This window comes from Seriola aureovittata, chromosome 19 (genome assembly GCF_021018895.1).
Source record: "Seriola aureovittata isolate HTS-2021-v1 ecotype China chromosome 19, ASM2101889v1, whole genome shotgun sequence".
NCBI lineage: Eukaryota > Metazoa > Chordata > Actinopteri > Carangiformes > Carangidae > Seriola > Seriola aureovittata.
Window position 1 is genome coordinate 7690871 of NC_079382.1, and position 19414 is coordinate 7710284.

Sequence of the window (19414 nt, forward strand, 5' to 3'; positions counted from 1 at the left end):
ACACACAGACACATACACACACACACAGACACACACATGCACACAATCATCAAGGTCACTATCAAGAGATAGACTGAAGGTATATTTTGAATGTTGTGCTAATTAGAAAATGAAATAAAAAACTAAACTGAAATAGTGAACATGGTAAAAAAAAAAAAAAAAAAACCTGCTAAAATGTGCATGTTAGCTAGCATAAATTAACATTTAGCTCAAAGTAACAACTGAGTTAAGTTAATTGCAGCCTCACGGGGCTCCAGTAGACTCTTGAGCTTGATACTGAATGTGAAAAAAGGAATGAAAACAGTAAAGCTCCTTGTATCTATGTCCCACAGTCATTTCAAAATGAAAATATCAGGTCAAAGTCATGTAGAGGTTAAATCAAACTAATGATGAAATATTTTTCCGCCTGTGATAAATTCAAAAATATGAGAGAATGAACTTAACTGTTATTTGTTTGATTAAGTTGTATTTTTTTTAAGGACTAATATTATCCCTGAACATTTCTGAGTGTATGAAAATGTTTTCTGGTCTGGTACAGCCCCTTAAAACGGATCAAATGACGGCACAGATGGCTTGTGAAATAATAAAAACGACGCTCACTCTAATCTGTCACTGAAATGATGATAGATGGATAAAAAAAATTTGATTTTCATTCAATATTCTTCCACAATGCAAAAGGAAGTGAATGATTTGAACTGTGAGTTGTAGTTTGTCTCTCTGGCCACATGAGGATACTACAAGTCCAGTCATTAAATTACTTCACGCCAAGTGTAAAGTAGCATGTGCTGATTGAGACACAAAGACTGAAAATATTGTTTACAGAGCCATGTTATTTCATGTTTAGGGACCCGAGCTTGTTTTTCAAATGCTGTGGTTCACTTCAGACGGATGCAAAGATTCACACTTGAGTAATAAAAGCACATTTCTACTCCCTCCGCAGGGCACGGAGTCTTAATGTGTTCAAGAAGATTACGATTTTGAAGAGTCACCCCACAGTTTCTCATCAAGAAATTGGAAAGCACTGCCAATCCATTACAAACTTGCAGCTTTTAAAGTGCGACACACCAATTATCTCATACATTTTTTTTCCTGCAACAATCTTCTCCTATTTAAAATTCACAGCTTAAATGTCCTTCCAAAAAACCCACATTCAGACACTGAAGGATGGTTGTTAGCCAGGACATTTTGAGCTGCCCTGGCAAAGTACGGCGCACGTTACTGAAAGCCAAAAATTCCCCCACCGACTGTGGCTCTGAAGCCTCCGTGAGAGGTGATTTGCAGAGTGTGACTGTGAATGGCAGCCGCGAGAAAAGACAAATTGAGAAAGCAGAGGAGGAGGAGCAGAGTGGAGGAAGGAATGAGAGAGGTCTAAATCAATGCCATCCACTTCAGCTCAGTGCCAAGAAAGACAGATGCTCTCTCTATCTGTTTGCATGTGTGTGTATGTGTGTGTGTGTGTGTGTCTGCACAGACATACATCAATCAGGAGTTATTTTCTTTCAAGTCTATTTCTGCTTTGACCAATTCCAACCTAGATCAATGTAAGATGGAATGTAATACATACTGAGTCCAATTCAAATTAAACTTGAAATTAAATGCATATTGATCACAGCGTCCAACTTTCTTTTCTGTTCATTAAGAAGTTGAATGAAAGACACAGTCATTGTGCATGACAAGCTAGAGCACAAATGCAGTTTGGCAGGTTTTGAATAAAGAAATACTTTAGTGTGTGTTTGTGTGTTTGTGTGTGTGTGTGTGTGTGTGTGTGTGTGTGTGTGTGTGTGTGTGTGTGTGTGTGTGTCTGTAACTATGGAGGCACTTGTTGCAAAAACATTATCAGAAGAAACAGTCTTATTTTATGCTCTTACAAAATTTTAGTCCAAAAATTTGATATGCTTTTGGGCTACAATAACTGGGAAACATGTCAGAGATTCTGGACCTGAAGCTCGCCAAATATCATTAATACACACTGCAATAAAACGCCTCCTCAAATTAGCAACGCTCTGCGTGCACATGTCAAAACATAATAGCCCACTTCCCTATTCAATAAAGACGCAAGTTTGCATTTCTGCCCCTGAAGCAAGGACTGGGTGACCCTGTTAAATCAGAAACACTATCTCTCTAAGCTCTGTTTCCATATGTACACATACAGCAAACCCAGCAAAGCTACAAAAATAACTCTGCCATGCAGTGCTCAGAGCACAGACCAGCCCTGTCTCAAGAAACATGAGGACACAACCTGCTCCCTGTGCAGCTATACTTCATGGAATGACACAGTTCAGAGTCAAAAATGCAACAAAAATATGTGACCCTTTAAACACCTGATATCTGTAGTGTCAGCATAACAGAATAAATGATGCAAGGAGAAGTCACAGTCTTACCTGCACCATCAGTGTTTAGTCTAACATGTTTTCACAAAGTGCTGGGAACTGCTGGCAGTGAGAGCTGAGACCTGTTGCACAGATAAATCTGCATAGCCAGCATACCAGCATGCAGTCTTGGCTCTCAAGAAACAGAAACAGTCGAACACCCCACCTGTAACTGTTTATAAATCGTCTGTGCCTGGGGTTTAAACACCACCGTCTCTTCAGTCCTCACCACACTCACCACCTGCCTCAGCTCCGGCCTCAGCTGCCTCGGCTTCCCTGGCTCTCTCAGCCCCACGGTCCCCCTGCTCGCTCCTTGCCCCCCCGCCATAGCAAGTAGCTCTGCCGGGCTGCAGCTGCATCCAGGCTGGATCGACTGCTAGTCTGGCGATCTACATCCGCGGCGACCCACCGTCCCGAGAGGCCCAATGATCGAGTTTCCTCCTCTGTCACCTGCCAGGAAGCTGGTGGGGGTGGGGGAGGTGGGGGGTTGTGGTGGCTGTGCTACCACTGACCCACTGACATTTACAATGGTGCTGTTCCAGTTATCACCCTGCCTATCACGCCCATTGTCACGTGCTATAATTCTTACTGTGCCAGTGAGTTCCTTTGTCTCACTGTGGCAACCTTGTCTGACCTGCACTACATGTCCAATGTGGAAACATAAACATTCAGAGTCATTTAAGTTGCTGAAACATGACTTTTATGTCTTTTATTTAATTGCAGTAAAGAAGTTAACAAACAACCAAACACTTCACACTGTTCAATTACATTCACTAGAAATGTACCTTACAAATCTGGGTACATTTTGTTGCATTATTTCTTTTTCCAGTGTGATGTAAGGTTTTCCGTGCAGCTATATGGGTTTGACAGCAGAGCAATGTTCAGCTACCTAAAATATCACCAGAGCTCTCTCCACCTACACTACCTACAGCACATGTAACCCACAGCTGAATGCAGGAAGTTTAGGCACGGACTCTGGAGGCTGCCAGTGGTCATTTTGGGAAATGTCAGAAATCACAAACACGAGAAGACTAAGAGAAGACGGGCTCAAGGAACAGAAGCACATCAAAATGTAAAGTGCATATTCGTTGCATAATAGCTTCTGGAATACACTGGTCATTAAGGACTGCCATATCTGAAAATTAGTCTCTCCGAGGTTTGGTCTCACTATGACGCAAATATCTGATTCATATGCATGGGCCTCCTTCAGCACAGAATCCAAATACCTATGTGAATGTTAGCTCTAATGCAAACCAGTGATGTTCACACCCTACACGTCGTACTCTCACTTGTGTTCCCTTCCTGCAGCCTCAGCAGCAGTCACACTACACAACACCCTCCCTCAAATACCAATTTACTCATTTGCACCAACACGATCCTTCATGCCATCTTGTCTGACCTTCATTTAAGAGTAAGAAAACTGCATAGAATCTGTAATCAAAATGCAGGCTTTCATTGACCTGCATTAATAACCACACTTGCAGCTACTAGGAGGCTCATTCACTGATTCCATACTGTCTGTAGGCCTTTGAATGACTTCATTCATCACTCCACTTATCTGACTAATTTGTGGAAAACCTGTGGATCGACTCAAGCCCTTACACTATTCTCAGATTAACTCCCCACCCACATGGTGAGAGGCTGAGACTGATATCATTATGAAGCCACACTATAGTTGTAAGTGTCAGAATGCACATAAATCAAGCCCGAAAAAAGGACTAGCTCGGGTTTCATCTTTGGAAAATGAGCAGTTAGTCTTCTGTTGTTTGTATTTGAGATATCAGGGTGGATTTGAGCTTCATCCAGGAGGCGAGCATGTTATTTGAAGATGAGAGGGAGCATTAAGGAACAATATCTACCTTAGATCATGATGCACGTTATTCCCGTGATCCCACCAGGTTCACTTATTATTATCATCTCTTTTCTACAGCTGCAGTAGCATTAAGAAGAGTAAACTCAAAGTCGGTCTTATATAAAAGCCTTACATGTTACTGAGGGCTGCTCTCTAACCCTGGGTTCAAGACAACATATTCCAATAGTTTTAAAATAAAACATGCATTGGAAGAAAAGTGGAAATCAACCCAGATTCCTCATTTAGCTTCTTTACTCTTTCTACAGCACACTGAAACCTGTAGTTTACACTACATGCGTATTTACTCAGTATATTACTGTCTTTCTGTGCAAGTTGGAAAAATCTGCCATTGTCCTGACCTTGCATAAAGGACATAAACTTTACTGCTGCCATTTAATAGAATCCCATTAGAAGAGCTCTGTTGTTAATTCACTCCAGGCCCATCTTCCAGCTTATTTCTTGAGCTCATTATTTTGTCACAGTTATATTGTCAGGTTATTATGGCTTTGACCCATTCTCTAAACACTCCTAATGGATTACAGTGTTGGTTATATAAATCTTGCAAACACAATGCAAAGTAACAAATGACACAAGCAGAGGAAAGCGGTAAACTGAGGTAACAAAATCTTCAACTGAGAAGAAGAAAGAAGACTTGAAGAAATTCAAGACACGCAAGTGGTGCAGGAAGAATCTGCTCACACAAAACTTCTTTGCATTTACATGTGACCTTTCCTACACAGGTCATTCTGCTTCTCAGCTGTGGGAACCCAGGCATCTAATACTGGCCCATGGCTGAGGAAACACGCGCATATAGGAAGATAGCATCAGCAGGTCCAAGCACGCACATGGACAAACACATGCTTGCCAACACACACTGCCCTATACACACGCATCTACATGCACACAATCGTAGACACATGCGCGCACACACCATCATGGTAAATTACCTCCTCAGCTCCACAGGAGTCGGCAATTTGAGGGTGTTAAAGTCAAGGTGCAACATGAGACTGCCATTAATAACAGCCACAGCAATGCCCCTGCTAGTGCTAATGAATGCAACACATTAACACACATGTAACCTTGCTTCACACACCCACTCACCCACCGACGCATACACACACACACACGTCTGAACCATGCACGTCAACATCAAGCCAAGAAATGGTACGTAAAAATGAAGACGTTTTGCATGGAGGTACAGTAGTTCTAGTGCACTTACTCCTGCACCAACACACACACACACACACACACACACACACACACACACACACACACACACACTTCCAGTTGTCAGAATGGAGAAGCTTTAAGAGCACAATGTTTAAAACATGGAAATGCTGTTAGGGCACGGTGTTAGCCTAAACTTTTGGATTAGCATGTGTGTTGAGGGCTGGTGGAGGGGGTAGGGGTTGGGGGGTAGAGATGAGAGCCAAAGCTTTAAGCAATACTAATGCTCAGCTGAGATGAGCAGTCTGACAACAAGGCTACAAGCCTTGTGAATAAACGATGAGCGCACAAGCCAGAGGGCAGAGGTAGTAGTTATTTCAGCATGATGACAGCGCCGACCTCCTCTCTAACTGCTCTGTGTGCGCGCAAACACACACACACACACACACACAGACACAGACACACACGCAAATAAATATACAAACACACACACACCTTTTTTTTTTTTTTTACTATACTCTGTCCCTCTGCGCTGTTTGGAGCGGACAGTACTGGTGGACTGGAACCACTTCATCCCTACTCACCTCGTGTGTGCATAAACACACACAGACCCACACACATGAAGACAAACACACACACTTAGTAGAGGGAGCTGGGGGAGTCTGCCAGGCAGAGGAAGCCTGGTGTCAATCAAGTGTCAGGGCAACCAGGGGAGAAGGATATCAGGCCATGGATGAGACCCTATAAATAACCCAGCCCACCTTGGGAGTCAGGGTCTCTCACACACACACACACACACACACACACACACACACACACACACACACACACACAAATGCAACATACTCTCATTAGATTGACACTGCCATTAAAAGACACAAAGAAGCAACTAAGTGCCAAAAAAAAAAAAAAGCCAAATCTACTAAAGCATGGTGTGGGTGGTCATCTGAAAGTAAATATTTTGTTTAGTGTGCAGGAGCAGAACAGGTTTTGACAGAAAGCATATCACAAAACTTGAACAAACCACAGGGCTTCCTTCATTTACTTCACTTCACTCACACACGACTTACTCACAAATTTGTTAGTTTGTATTCGCTGTGTTCACACACTGCCACTGGGAGCAGCGCAGGATCGTTTGGATTTGACGTGTGAGTGAAGTGACCCGACTTCTAAGCAGCATCAAACTACTTTCCACAGTGGTTTCTCTGCTTTTCTGTTTCTCTAAAAACACTCAAGACCAGAGTCCTATTCAGATGGGATCTTTTTTCCCTCTAGGGAAGACTGTGTGATTTTGATATTATGTGCTGATCAGTTATTTTTCTCCAGTTCAGAGATCACATCTGTGAAAGCCACCCACCCTGTCTCCACTACAGTTATAAAACACCTACTGTTTTTCATCAAAATTGCAGATCCCCCTTGAGTTTTAAAGTGTGAGTATGTCTAGGTCTTTACAAGTGATGACTTTTATGTCCTTTCATCACTCCTGTGTGACAATGGTAACAATATTTTCCCTTTAAATATCCTTGTCTATTAGAAACTAACTCCTGAGATTTGGCATTGCAATGACTTTGTTTCGAGGAGCATGACAAATATTGTATTATCAACATCTTCGATTATCAGTTCATGATATGGGTATGTCCTGTTTGAGCATGTTAATTAAAAACTGTTGGCAAGCACACTCTCAACTCTCTCAAGTGCTCAGAAATTGGCATAACAGCTGGAGAAAGCTGAGCACAGACTTCAAGATGAACATACAAAATCTGAATTTTACTATCAAAGCTTGTTCTGCACTTTCAAGTATGTCCATGCACACTCTCAAGGCTTGACTTGAGTTACTTGTTTTGTACCTTCTCAGTAGTTTTGTCAGTAGTAAACAGACTCCAGGTATAAATTTAACTGAAGCTCCATTAAACACTTGCAAAAACTTGCCTGCAATCCATCCAGGATATATCACATAATTTCAACTCATTCATATTTGATTAATTCCCTTGACTAACAGGCTTTTGATTAGGGTGGATAAGGGGAGATGACAATAGTGAGGAGAGGAGAGGAGAGGAGAGGAGAGAAGGCCTCACCCAGGCTATAGGCTGGTTTGGCTCAAGAGGTACATTGTAGAAAGGGTTCTTCTAACACGTGCAAACCCTTTGTGACCTATTTTCTGGTGGCCTACAGCAGAGCAGAATCAGTTGTCATGGCAACATGCACTTCACATCTCAGCACCCATCATCATCACCATCATCATTATCATCATTATGATTACCATCATCATCATTATCAATGGCGCTCCATAGCAAAGGGGAGAAACAAGGGAGCATGCTGCTACAGTTAATCTTGTCTTTTTCTTGGGAGGCTCATGCGAATGAAACAAAAGGAGAGTGGAGATGAGGTCTAAGAAAAGAATTGGCAGAGCAATGTAGTTATGTCATGTGTGGAGTCATTCTCAAGTGTTTCTCCCTGTTCCTGCTGACACACCACCTCCACCTGAACGCATGGCAGCAGGCAGCGGAGGAGAGATGTGGTAACGAAACAGCGGCGCTGTGACTGTGTGAGAGCGACCAATAAAAAAAAAAAAAAAAAAACAACAACGAAAAAACAAACCAAAAAAAGGGGGTGGGGGGATTAAAAACAGAAGGGAAGAGGTTGTCATACTTTGGGCAACGGCGTTTCGGATGACCGGACTTTCTTGGGAGATATCTGTGAAGAGAGCAAGAGAATTATTTTCTTGTTTCCCCCTCTTCAGAGATATCTCCTGTGGCATATTGCTGTTCTCTGTTACAGGACTTTTGTGGAAATCTGAGCATGTGTTTTCCTGTCAGCAAGACCTGTAAGTGGTTCCTCAAAGACGAATGTGTAAGTTAGCTTGATGATTAATGCTCACAATAGTGCATTTAGTGTCAGTGTTTTAGATGTATTCAAATGCAACCGAGTGTTGCAGTGTTATATATCAACTTTATTTATTAAAAGTGAGACGTTTGTTGGGCGAGTATTATCAAGGTCAACAAAAATGGAGGAAGCAGGTGTTATAACACACACAAGACAAAGGGTCCTAGCTTCAAAGCTGAAGGGCACTGGCCCACTCAAAGGTTTGAGTGTGGGTCACACAAGCAGTAAGATGGGACCACAGACAGTACAATGGAAGAAAAAAAATGCCACGGTTAAGCAGTGACCCTGTGAAGACCCATGAGGACTAATACCACCTCCAGTATGCAAGGAAAGGCCCTCACAATACAAAAACAATCATATGTTCTGCTACAACCCAGAGAAAGGTGCACAGAAATGATAATCTTCCAGTGTACAAATGGATATAATTAACTGTAGCCCTTTTTTCAGTTGATCAAATATGTCGATGCGATATGTTAAGAAGAACCAATGAACAACAACACATCAGAGGAGACACTCAGAAGGTTCGGAGACAAGAGGAGACATACAATCACAGTCACAGGGGAGATAAGGAAGAGAAACACAGAACCAAAAGAAAAGGAACACCAGTTTGCATTAGGGTTTTGTTTTTGATGACTTTGACATCATTTAATGGAAAAGTTTAATAAGGTACTGTCTTTAAAGCTGCATTAAGCAATTTCTGACCAGCAGGGGGCAGAAGGCCTATGTGCTTATGGTGTTACATGTTAGCAAACATTTGCCCCACTAACATATCAGACACAGAGAGACAATGAGCAGCACATTGGAGCTGTGTTTCTGGCAAATATATATAAGTCTGTAGTAAATATCTAAGTCATTTTCACTGACATATGTTTTGATCTTATCTTTTTGTCTTTCTTTAATAGCTAACAGAGGTTAATAAGGTTTAACATGCAAGCTGACCAGGCATGCTACAGTAAGCGGTGTGCTTCAATGGTCCGAGCGGCACATTTATCTCGTACTTTCTCCTTTTTAACCCTTTTGTTTACCTCAGGTCTCAGCCGCTTGAGCTTGGCAGTCAGTGCAGAGAGTGTTCGGTGTTTGCTTTTTCATATGGTATGATCTTGTGAGTGGTGACACTCAACCATACAGTCTATGTGCAACCACAGAACCAAAATAATGTGCTAAAAGCAGCTAGAAGCAACAGAGAACTGAGTCAGCTGTTAAAATGAGACACTGCAACTTTTGCTGAAAAGTGGCCAACGGATTTTTCTTGAGTCAGTCACAGTAAAGAGGACATCATCATCATTGGGTGGTTCGACATAGAGCGAGTGGAACGGGACCATATGCAGTAAACAACAAACATGTCTCCTGAAGAGAGTGTGCTGATGTGAGCAAGGGCTGAATTTATTGCTCATGAATTCAGCTTTTCATTTTTTAAAAAGGAAGACTGTTATTTCTTCTTTTAAAAGCTATAAACTTGCTTTAATTCACAGTGAGTCAGGCTCCTATGAAGGGGTCATTCAATGTCACTTTAATATAAAAAAATTGTTTAATGCAGGTTTAAAGCAATATCATTTACAATGATATGACTATAATTTCATAAACGAAATGGAAATTCGAATAGTGTGAAGTGGCCAGATGACACTGGAGAATTATCTATACTGCCTCTGAGGAAAGACAACAGAGTGTAACAGAAGCGGTGAGAGACAGCGACAGAAGTGAAAAGCAGCTAAACAGAGTGAGAATGCAAAGATAGAAAAGTTGAAGGAATAGGATTGGGACAGTTGAGGGAAGAAATTTGGATTGTTAAAATATAAATTCATACATATGGAGAGAGAGAGGAAGGATATGGGTGAGAGTAGGGGAGAAAAAGAGGGAGGAAGAGTCACAAAAATGCAAAAAAAAAAAAAAAAGTGATGCAAGTGATAAGACAGAAAATGTTACTGATTTGTCCCCAGTGCACAGGCCCGACGCCCTCTGTCCATTCACACTCTACCTTCATTGGTGCCAGCTGGATGGGGGTGATGTAGGAGGGGTCCACCATGGGCTTAGGCCGGTTGGCAGTGTCTGCCAGGAGGCTCTGCCATTGCTGCGGCAGCCCGGTGAACTTCTGCTCCCGCGGGTCGAAGCCCGTGTGGACCCGGTGCTCAAAGTTAGACGGAGCTGAGATCTCCAGCCGTTTCTTCTTCTTCCCAAACATGCTGGAAAACCCTGGCAAACCTGGCAAACCAAGGAAGAGAGCTGCAGATTAATACTGTGCTGAATTTAATACAGAGATAAAACCCATTCCTGCACTGCTACTCTTATTTTGAAGGGCAGTGCAAGTTCCTGTTTTTTATTTGGCTTTTTTTCCCCCCAATCTGTCTCCCTCAGTCTGTGCTCCCCTTCAGCCTGTTTAGGACCATGACCTTGAATGAATTCATTATGTTTTACTGTATATGGGAGGTATAACACTTCACCAAATTGAGTGGACGTAGAAAAGTGTGTTATTAATTTTGCATCACGGCATCATCAAATGTACACTTTTCCTCTGAAAACACAATATAACATAAGACATTTTGCATTGTTGCACTAACCAGAATATGAGCAAATAGTTTTGACATGTAAATAGCATGTACTGTTGTACTGATGTTTAAAGATGCCATTAAATTACAGTATAAACAATAATCACATTCCAGGTGAAACTGCATATGGTGTTCAGAGTTTTGATTTATGATACTTGCATGTTAAGAGTTGTTTATGTTGATGGAGTTGGTAAATATGCCGCTGAAACTTAACAAGCAAACCTTAATAGGTTCTTTATCCAATAAAAGTTAAATAAAAAAGGTGTGCAGCAACAAATATGCATCAGGATCTTTAAATATCTCACCAATCGTCTCTCGCTCATCTTTCAATCTAATGCTAAGCCTAACAGATAGCACACTGTGGTGCACTATATGGTAAGGAATATCTACAAAGGTATTAAGACTTTTATACACCAGCAAATATAAAGCCAGGCAATAATAAAAAAAGATAATTCAGGTTATTATCAAGTCAGCACAGCAATTAATTAGGCTTTGCTCGCCATACCTGCAAGCTGCGTTGTTGAAGCATTGCAGATCAGTCAGGCTGACTGGCTGTAAGTGCCAGTTTAATACTGAATAATTGGTGATGTTTTAAATTGTGCTGTGCTGTCATGTACTCTGCTGCTCCGTAGCATGCTAAGATTTACAATGCTGCAGGACACAAACAAAGAAGGAACAAGCTAAAAAAGTCCAAACAAAGTGTCCACTTTGGTTATATAACATAAACATAAGAAGAAAACTAGCTGATGCACTGAAGTGAGGAGAAAAAGAAGAAAGATTATGCCAAGTTAGGATTGTGGGGTCTCTACGTAAGGTTCCATAGAGGTTTATGCAGTATGCAGCTACTGTCAGTGGCACATCATGCACTGCATCTGCAATGTTCCTGCCTGTGCTTTTACTCCACTACCAAGACTGTTTGGAAATCCCACTGTGGTATTGGTGGTTTGGGTGGATGCATGATGTCCAGTCACAGGAACAAAATGTCATGCTGTTGTTGGTGCGGCTGTGAATGGAGTCTATTGTGTCTAGCCTTTCTAGGAGGCATTGTCCTCAGAGAAAAACAAAGTCATCCTCCCCCCGCCCCCTTCCTTATTTCCTCTCTCCCTCTCTGTTATGGCTTTTGCACAGATAATGTTTGCTGTGCCAGTCCATACCATTCATTCCTGCATTTACATAGAGTGGGGTCCAAAAGTCTGAGACCATTTTCCCACTGCAGTACATGTATTGTGCATGTGCATTATGCACAAAACAAGCAAGAGACCTCCACTTAAGTAAACACCTTGGAGGGACTCAGTAAAACCACTTGAGGATTCAATGTCTGGATCTTCATGAAAAAAAGCATATGGTGGTGCTCGTGTTAATATGAAAATATATGCATAATTTGCACTGGCTGTCATTGTGCTTTAGAGCATACTGTGCAACTCTGTGCAAGTGACTGTTTATGCCCCACCCTCCTTATTTACTCTTGCTGTAAAGCTTTCCATTCTTGCAAGCCACATATGCAGTTTACAATGGAAATACAGGCAGATTTACCACTTGGATTTCATGCAGACGTAAAGAAAAGCAGTCTTGACTGAAATGACAACTGTCACTTGCAAAGCTTTTAACATATTAATCAACAGCTAGCTAACGTAAGCTAATGCTAACAATAAAACTGATTTGTTAAAATCTTCTGACTTTTTTATGTCTCTAGCTGATTTATTTTTAATGAGGAACTAATAAAAAAACATCTTAAATATGCACATGATGGATACATATGTGATAAAATGAAAGAATGACAATTAGATTATTATATTCCACGAAGAAAAGTCTGTAAACATCCCTCAAACCAAACAAAGGGCAGGAAAGAGCCGTTAATGTTATCTTAAATTAATATACTAGCATCTTGTCTCTTTGTGGATTGTGGGTGGTCCCATCCTGAGCAGGTTTTCTAATGTAACCCAACAAAATAATCTAGTTAGCTAATGACATACCCCTGCCTTTGAAAATAATGCTAAGTTACTACTGTGGGTAGAAAGCCAGTCAGCCTGTCATGCCAATGTTTGCAGTTTATGTTATAGCAGGTAAACACACTGTTTAATCAAGTTCTTATACATTTTGCTGTGTGTTGGGACTGTAGACACCAACATCAAAGAATTTAAATTGTGGAGGATTAGTACAAGACTTAGAAAATGGTCAGTTGCTGGATAGGATGTGACAAATAATCAGGGTAGTTGCTAAAAAGTATAAATTAAGTTTGCATAGCAGTGCGCTAAATCAGTTTTAGTTGTGAAAATGACTAACTCTTGTGACTTGGCAGTACCTCCTGAACAGATGCAGTGACAGAAGTCACAGAGGACTTTATTTCTAAATGTTACTTTAAACAGACAAGGCAAAAAAAATGTAATTATGGAAATTGTTCTCAATCATTTCCTCTGTTGCCCTGCAGGAGAGCCAGACAGACCAAATTAGTGGCCTCAAACAGGAAAGATGGAGAGATAGATTGATGGGGGCCAGGGAGCATGGGGGGGGGGGGGGATTAAGGAGAGATCTAGAAAGGAATAGATAGAGGAAACAAGAAAAAGAGAAAGAGACAGAAATGTAACAAGCGATGGAGAGAGGATGGAAGCTGAGAAGGCTTAAGGCTTTTGTGGTGCATACAGTGCAGCATAATCACAGCACAACAGATTATTGTGCAGGACACTTCTGCCTTTAGAAAGCTCAATACTGGATCAAAAAGGTGTTAAGTCATAGACCGAAACTGCGTCCCACGGGCATGTTTACACAAACATGCCTTCTACAGAACTGATTCAAGTATATTTTGCATCAATTGTGAGAAATAAAAAAATATGCAAGATATACAGGGTTTATGTTTAAATCAAACGACTCATTTTGTATTTGTCGTGATGTGATCCGAATTCAAGCATACAAAATATCGATATCATTTTTTAGTCAATTAAGTTACAAGAAAATGACAAATGACAGGATGCATCCAACAAGACGGACTTCATACAGGAGCATATCACATCATAGCCCTGAAGGCTTGTAATGTGAGAACTTTTTATGCAACTATCCCATCCACTGAATTACTTACAGTATATAACTAACACAAACTAGTGGAGGTGGGGTCAAAAAGACATGATTGCTTTTTGTCTTTCCCCTGGTCCATCACATCGACTGGTGCACATAATCACATGACTGTAATACTCTCTCCACAGGTATCCCATTAGATAACCAGCAAAAAGAAATGCAGTCCACAGCCCTAATTTTGTGCTGAGCTACAAATCTCTTATGCAATGCGGACATGTCAGCAACCATTTCCACTTTTGGCAGATGTCCACCTGAACCTCCACAAATCGACCCAAGGTTACTGACCTTGTTACTATTTTTAGAGCACATATATGAAATGGTTTCTGCAATTTGTAATACCAACATGAACACATTAGGCTGATTAGAAATTAAATTCCCAATATGAAGTCAATAAAGACAACATCAGGGATAAGGCTATAACATATACAACTCCTGGGAGAGGAAGACAAAAAGAAAAGGTTCAAATATTTTGTAAATACCAACGATAAAGCTGCTTTCTGCAGCCACCGCAGTGAAACACACAGTGACTAATATAAGGCTTGATCGCAGCCTTGCACTGAATCATAAGCTGACAGACGCAGTAGCTGAAGCCCTTGTTACCTTCAAGCAATATACATACAAAAACACATCTCATAACGCTGGATCCAACTATGAACCAGATCTATAGTGCAGCAGAAGTGATAATCAGACTAAAAACTGTCTATCTGCGTGTATGAGAGGTGGGTAAGCCCAGTATACGTTTGGAGAAGTTTGTAAGGCAGGTGCACACCAACCAGAGTAGCCTTTACAAAACCAGAAACACAAGAGCAAAGAGTAAAAAACTGATTAATGTGTTTGTTGACTGTAAGTGCAAACATTAGCATGTCCAGCTAACTAGCTTCTTATACTTGCAGTAGCAATCTTAGTGCTGTTTCCAAAGGCAAGGGGCATTAGCTAACTTCATTATTTGTGAGGTTACAGATTAAGTTAGAAAAATACCTGCCCAGGACTGGAAGTTAGAAGGGTTTAGAGTAATGTTAACAGCTCTGTCCTGATCTTTATTTAGTTTGGGTTTTAGTTTAGTTCAAATTTTGTTAGCATTACTTTAGCCTCCTCCCCAAATCCTTTTCTCTTGTAAGTGAATCATGCCTTAAAGCATTATGGGCTATGTTGGAAGGACATCTTAACTACATGTTTTAATTCCATTTTAATCGCTTTACTTTAATTCTATAAGGCTAACTACCTCTAACCAATACACAGAAAATGCTGTTTCTTTATTTCCGTGTATTGTGAGGATAATAACTTTTAACCTGTCATTACATCATTTATGAACCCTTTTTCTAGTTCTCATTTTAAAACAAACTAGCTCGAAACTTTAGGAAGAGTTTTCAATTGTACCTTAGCACTAGCTTATGGTACATTATGGAAAACTTTATGTTGAAAATTGAACATTAGTGGATAAAATCTGCTAGCGACAGTTGTCACTTCAGCCGACAAAATCCATGGTCGTCTGCAAGAAATGAGAAATCTGCTCTTGTTTGTGAGAAAAATGAAAAGCTCGACAGTTACTAATGGAAGCAGGGTTGACTGTACAGTCAATTGGGTTGCACTCAACATAAGGGCAATTTTTTTTTTTTTTTTATTAAACTTTCATTTCATGACGGACACAATGTCTTTGGAACACAATCACTCACCCTCTCTGTGGTCTCTAAGCAGCCATAGAGAAGATGGAAGCCCCTGACCTAGATGGTACATGTTGGGAATGAGATTATTAGAGGCTAGTAGGGCTTAAGTCGTCTAGGCCAAGCTCAACTGCTAAGACACACAACTACACATGTGCACACACATACGCAGCACTGAATGCATGTAAGACAGCAGATGGAGGTGCATGTTTATGCACTCAAACAGTCCAAACTTATTCCTGCAGAGCTTTTAGCAACTGCCCTCTCAGAACAGTCCAAACAGGTTTGGACTGCGATGTACTTTAAGTGTAGAGGCCTCTGGGAATTGCCTCTATGCAGAGGCCAGAGGAACTACTTACTGCACAACTTCTCCTGGCTGCCACATAAGCACCTCTTGAGCTGTAATTTATGGGCACATTGTAAAGCACTTTGTGAAGTTTCAGACTAATGCCTGCAAGGTTATTCTGCCAAAGAGTAACAATGTCACTCTGATGAGAAATTGCACCTGGTAATATATGGCAAAGATTATGAAACTCCATTATTTTACAGTGCATGTGTAAGACTGAGGTGAGCTGTGACTGTGTGTGTGTCTAGCTGTGTATTGTATGTGCCCATAAACCACGGCTCTGAGGGCTCTAGAGCTGAGTGATGCTTAAGTGACTAAAAATGTAGATTGTTCTGCCACATGAATATGTGCCCTTTAAATATGTGAAAGCAATACATGTTGATGTTCCTGTCTCATTCAGTGTGTTGTTAGAAAAGTATTACATAACCACATGCACATATACACAAACCATGAGTGTAACATCCTATACACATAAAACAGACAGATACTCAGCCATGCATAGATATATGCAAATATATGCGTACATATTGAAGACTAACCTGGACATGTACACACAGCAGTTCATAAGACACACACCCACACACACCCACACATGCATATATCAACACACACACACAAACACACTTAAAGGGGCAACTAGTCCCAGGGCAGAGATCCCGACTCCCAGGCTGATTTGTCTCCAAACCATCTGTCACCATCTGAGCCTCCACAGGCATTTCCCCTTTTGTACAACAACACCTCGACGGACACACACTTTCACTGAAACCTGCCCCGTGCTACAGCAAAACAGGGACTCTGTGCATGTGTGTGTGTTGGTGTTGCTGTTTGCGTCGACTATGTGTCTATTTTTGGTTCCTAAGCGCATGTAAGCGCTCTGCGGCAGCTTGGTGTATTCGTGTGTTTTCAAAACACCACATTAATTTTGTATCCTTTAGATTGTCATTTAGAAGCATAATTTGGTATTGAGATGCAAGGCATTCACTCATGCACAAATATGCAAATACTTTTCATACATAATTTAAAATGCAACATGAAAAGGACACAAATTCCTTCTGATATACAAGTCAAAGGAGGAGAAATGTTCTCTTCTTCACTTGCAGCTACAAGGAAGAGGAGGAATTCCTAATTTAATTAAAAGGTCAAATGTTTAAGAGCCAAAGAACAAAACCTGATGGTACATTTTTGCTCAAGGTATTATCATTTTTCCCTGTGCAGCTTTACTTGGTTCGAATGACAGAAACTTCACAAAGTGAGACCAAATGAGTTTCTGCATCCTAATCATTAGTGTCTTGGTTCCGTTTTTACCTCGCCTCTTTTGTCCTGTCCTGCTTCGTTGTCTGCTGTTCAGCTCTCTCCCATTTGCATTCACTTGTTCTCTCCAGACCTTGCTCCTTCAGATGATTTAATTGGCTCAAAAACTGTTAACACAGACATGCATTTCACCTTCCATTCCCTGTAGATGTGTTTGTAGAGCAGTAAACAACTTCAGCTGAAGAAGAAGCCTTTTATCATTTGCACACTACATTTACAACATGCTGAGAAGTTTGTAACGTCCTCATTCAAATCATGTTAAAAGACTTGGGATGATCAGGAAGCTGCAGCATGTTAAATTATAGCTGTGATGATGAATATTTCTCATCCTAGTCTTCTTCTAATTTCTTATTTCAACCTGCACATAAACTCATTAAATCACTGCTCTTACCTGGAAACAAACTGACGGTTTCTTTCAACCAATCAAAGTGCTCTGGATAAGCCATGTCGAGGCAGTCCAGGACAATCAGAGCCTCTTCAGATGGGCTTTGATGTCAAATTGCACTCCTGATAAATCCATTATGCACCTCAATTTTCTTTCAACAAAACATGAAACAGCAAATCTCCTGCTTGAACCATGATTGCTGAATTATAAACCAATGATTCCCCAGAGAAGCGACACTTCAGTGAAGTCATCGAATTGACAAATCAGGTCAGATCCAGGACCCTCTGCAGCCCCCAGCGAGCTGCTACTACTACTGCTACCCCGCTGCTGCTATGACTCTCCCTGCCTGCACGCTCTGATAACTCCCAATGTGAGATGCACAGGGTACGAAAAAGTGCCTACGCCAGCAGCCCGGGCCAAGGCACGGCCAGACAGCTTAAGCCCAGACCCATCCCATTTTACTTTCATTGTTTGTCTAACTGGGTCTGACCGGCCGCATCCCAAACTGAGCACCCTCTGACCTTCACTGTCCTCCTCCCACTTGTCGGTCTGTCAACAGAACCACAAAAACAACATAAAGCGCAAGTGTCCACTGTGTTCCCACAATCCACGGGATGCTGTTTGTGTCCTGCCTGCCCTGTCAAACAACACACACACACACACAAAAATGTCTCCCACTGATGCCAGCATGGGAGGATATCAACTTTGGTGTCAAGAGCTGCACCACCAGTCACCTTATCACTGCCTCTTTCACAAGGAAAATCACACAGAGGAAGACAGATAGTGTGACGGAGGAGATAAGATGGAAAAAAGAGAAAGAAACAGCTGGTCCAGTCAGCGGCTGTGACAGAGTCTGGCCATTTGCCGATGCTAAGGGGACGTTTAGCGGTGGCAGCCACAGACAGGCCCTGCGCTGAGGGCAAACACACACTCACACACTCACACAAGGCTGTCAGGGTCGCATTGTACAGTAACTTCCCTCAGAGGCAGAGTATTTGTTAGTTAAGGTAGGAATGGGCATGGTATATAACACATGCCAGTTATGTTAGTGACATTGTCTATGTTTTGACAAGAAGTAGAACTTCTGACCTTGTTTCTAGCTAATCAGTATGAATATTCTGATTGAACAGTTGATGGCCTGTTAAAAAAAAAAGGTAGCTGGATGACTACTGATAAAAGCAAAGAGCTGACATAACTCTGAAACCTGACTGTCAAGCACAATGTTTTTTGTTTTAGTTTTTTGCCTTAACTGCAATGAAGAGTTGTTCATGACAGAGCCTATGGCATTTCCATACTTCAGGATGTAACCTTAACCCTCCAACAAAATACACATCTGTACTAATTTGCTTTTTACAAATACATTTTGGAGGTAATGTAATTGCTGCTTGGATTGCATTCATTGAGAACATGTTTTCCAATCCACAAAGTGTGACATATTTCAACTCAGAACAGTCACAGGGAGGAGATCAGGGTGGATGGTTGGGTGTACGAAGCAAGGCTTTGACATGTGTCTCACATGTTTAGGCTACTAAAACACTTGGTTAAGTTTAGGGAGAGAGATGGTTCGGTTAAATGTTCCAGCATTGCTTTAGTTGTGAGGAGTTGATATTGTAGGGAAAACAAATAGGACACATTGACATTGAATATTTTGCAGATTTGTACAACATAATTGAGCAGCTTGATATGTTCAACATATACATTTCCTTGTTATGTTGCTTTATCCTGTGGGATAACATTTCCTGCAAAATGCATTTGCTAGTATATGAATAAAATATTGAGGGAGAGAAGGTTGTTTATATTAGACAACAGCAAGTTTCCAAACGTGAAG

General features: G+C 41.2%; 1 protein-coding gene across 6 annotated transcripts in view; it reads right to left on the reverse strand.

Annotated features, from left to right (window-relative positions):
- Positions 1 to 19414, reverse strand: part of pak5 (p21 protein (Cdc42/Rac)-activated kinase 5) — a 64558-nt gene that overhangs the window by 22991 nt on the left and 22153 nt on the right. For 2 of the 6 annotated variants that reach the window (XM_056405500.1, XM_056405502.1), the window contains exons 2-3: positions 10247 to 10470; positions 8038 to 8082 (exon numbers count right to left, since the gene is read on the reverse strand). In XM_056405500.1, the coding sequence (XP_056261475.1) occupies positions 8038 to 8082; positions 10247 to 10450 (249 nt within the window). In that variant the 5' untranslated portion in view covers positions 10451 to 10470. Of the gene's footprint in view, positions 1 to 2607; positions 2714 to 8037; positions 8083 to 10246; positions 10471 to 17195; positions 17309 to 17592; positions 18190 to 19414 lie in introns of those variants that run through there. The other 4 variants (XM_056405501.1, XM_056405498.1, XM_056405499.1 and 1 more) reach the window with 4 other exon arrangements.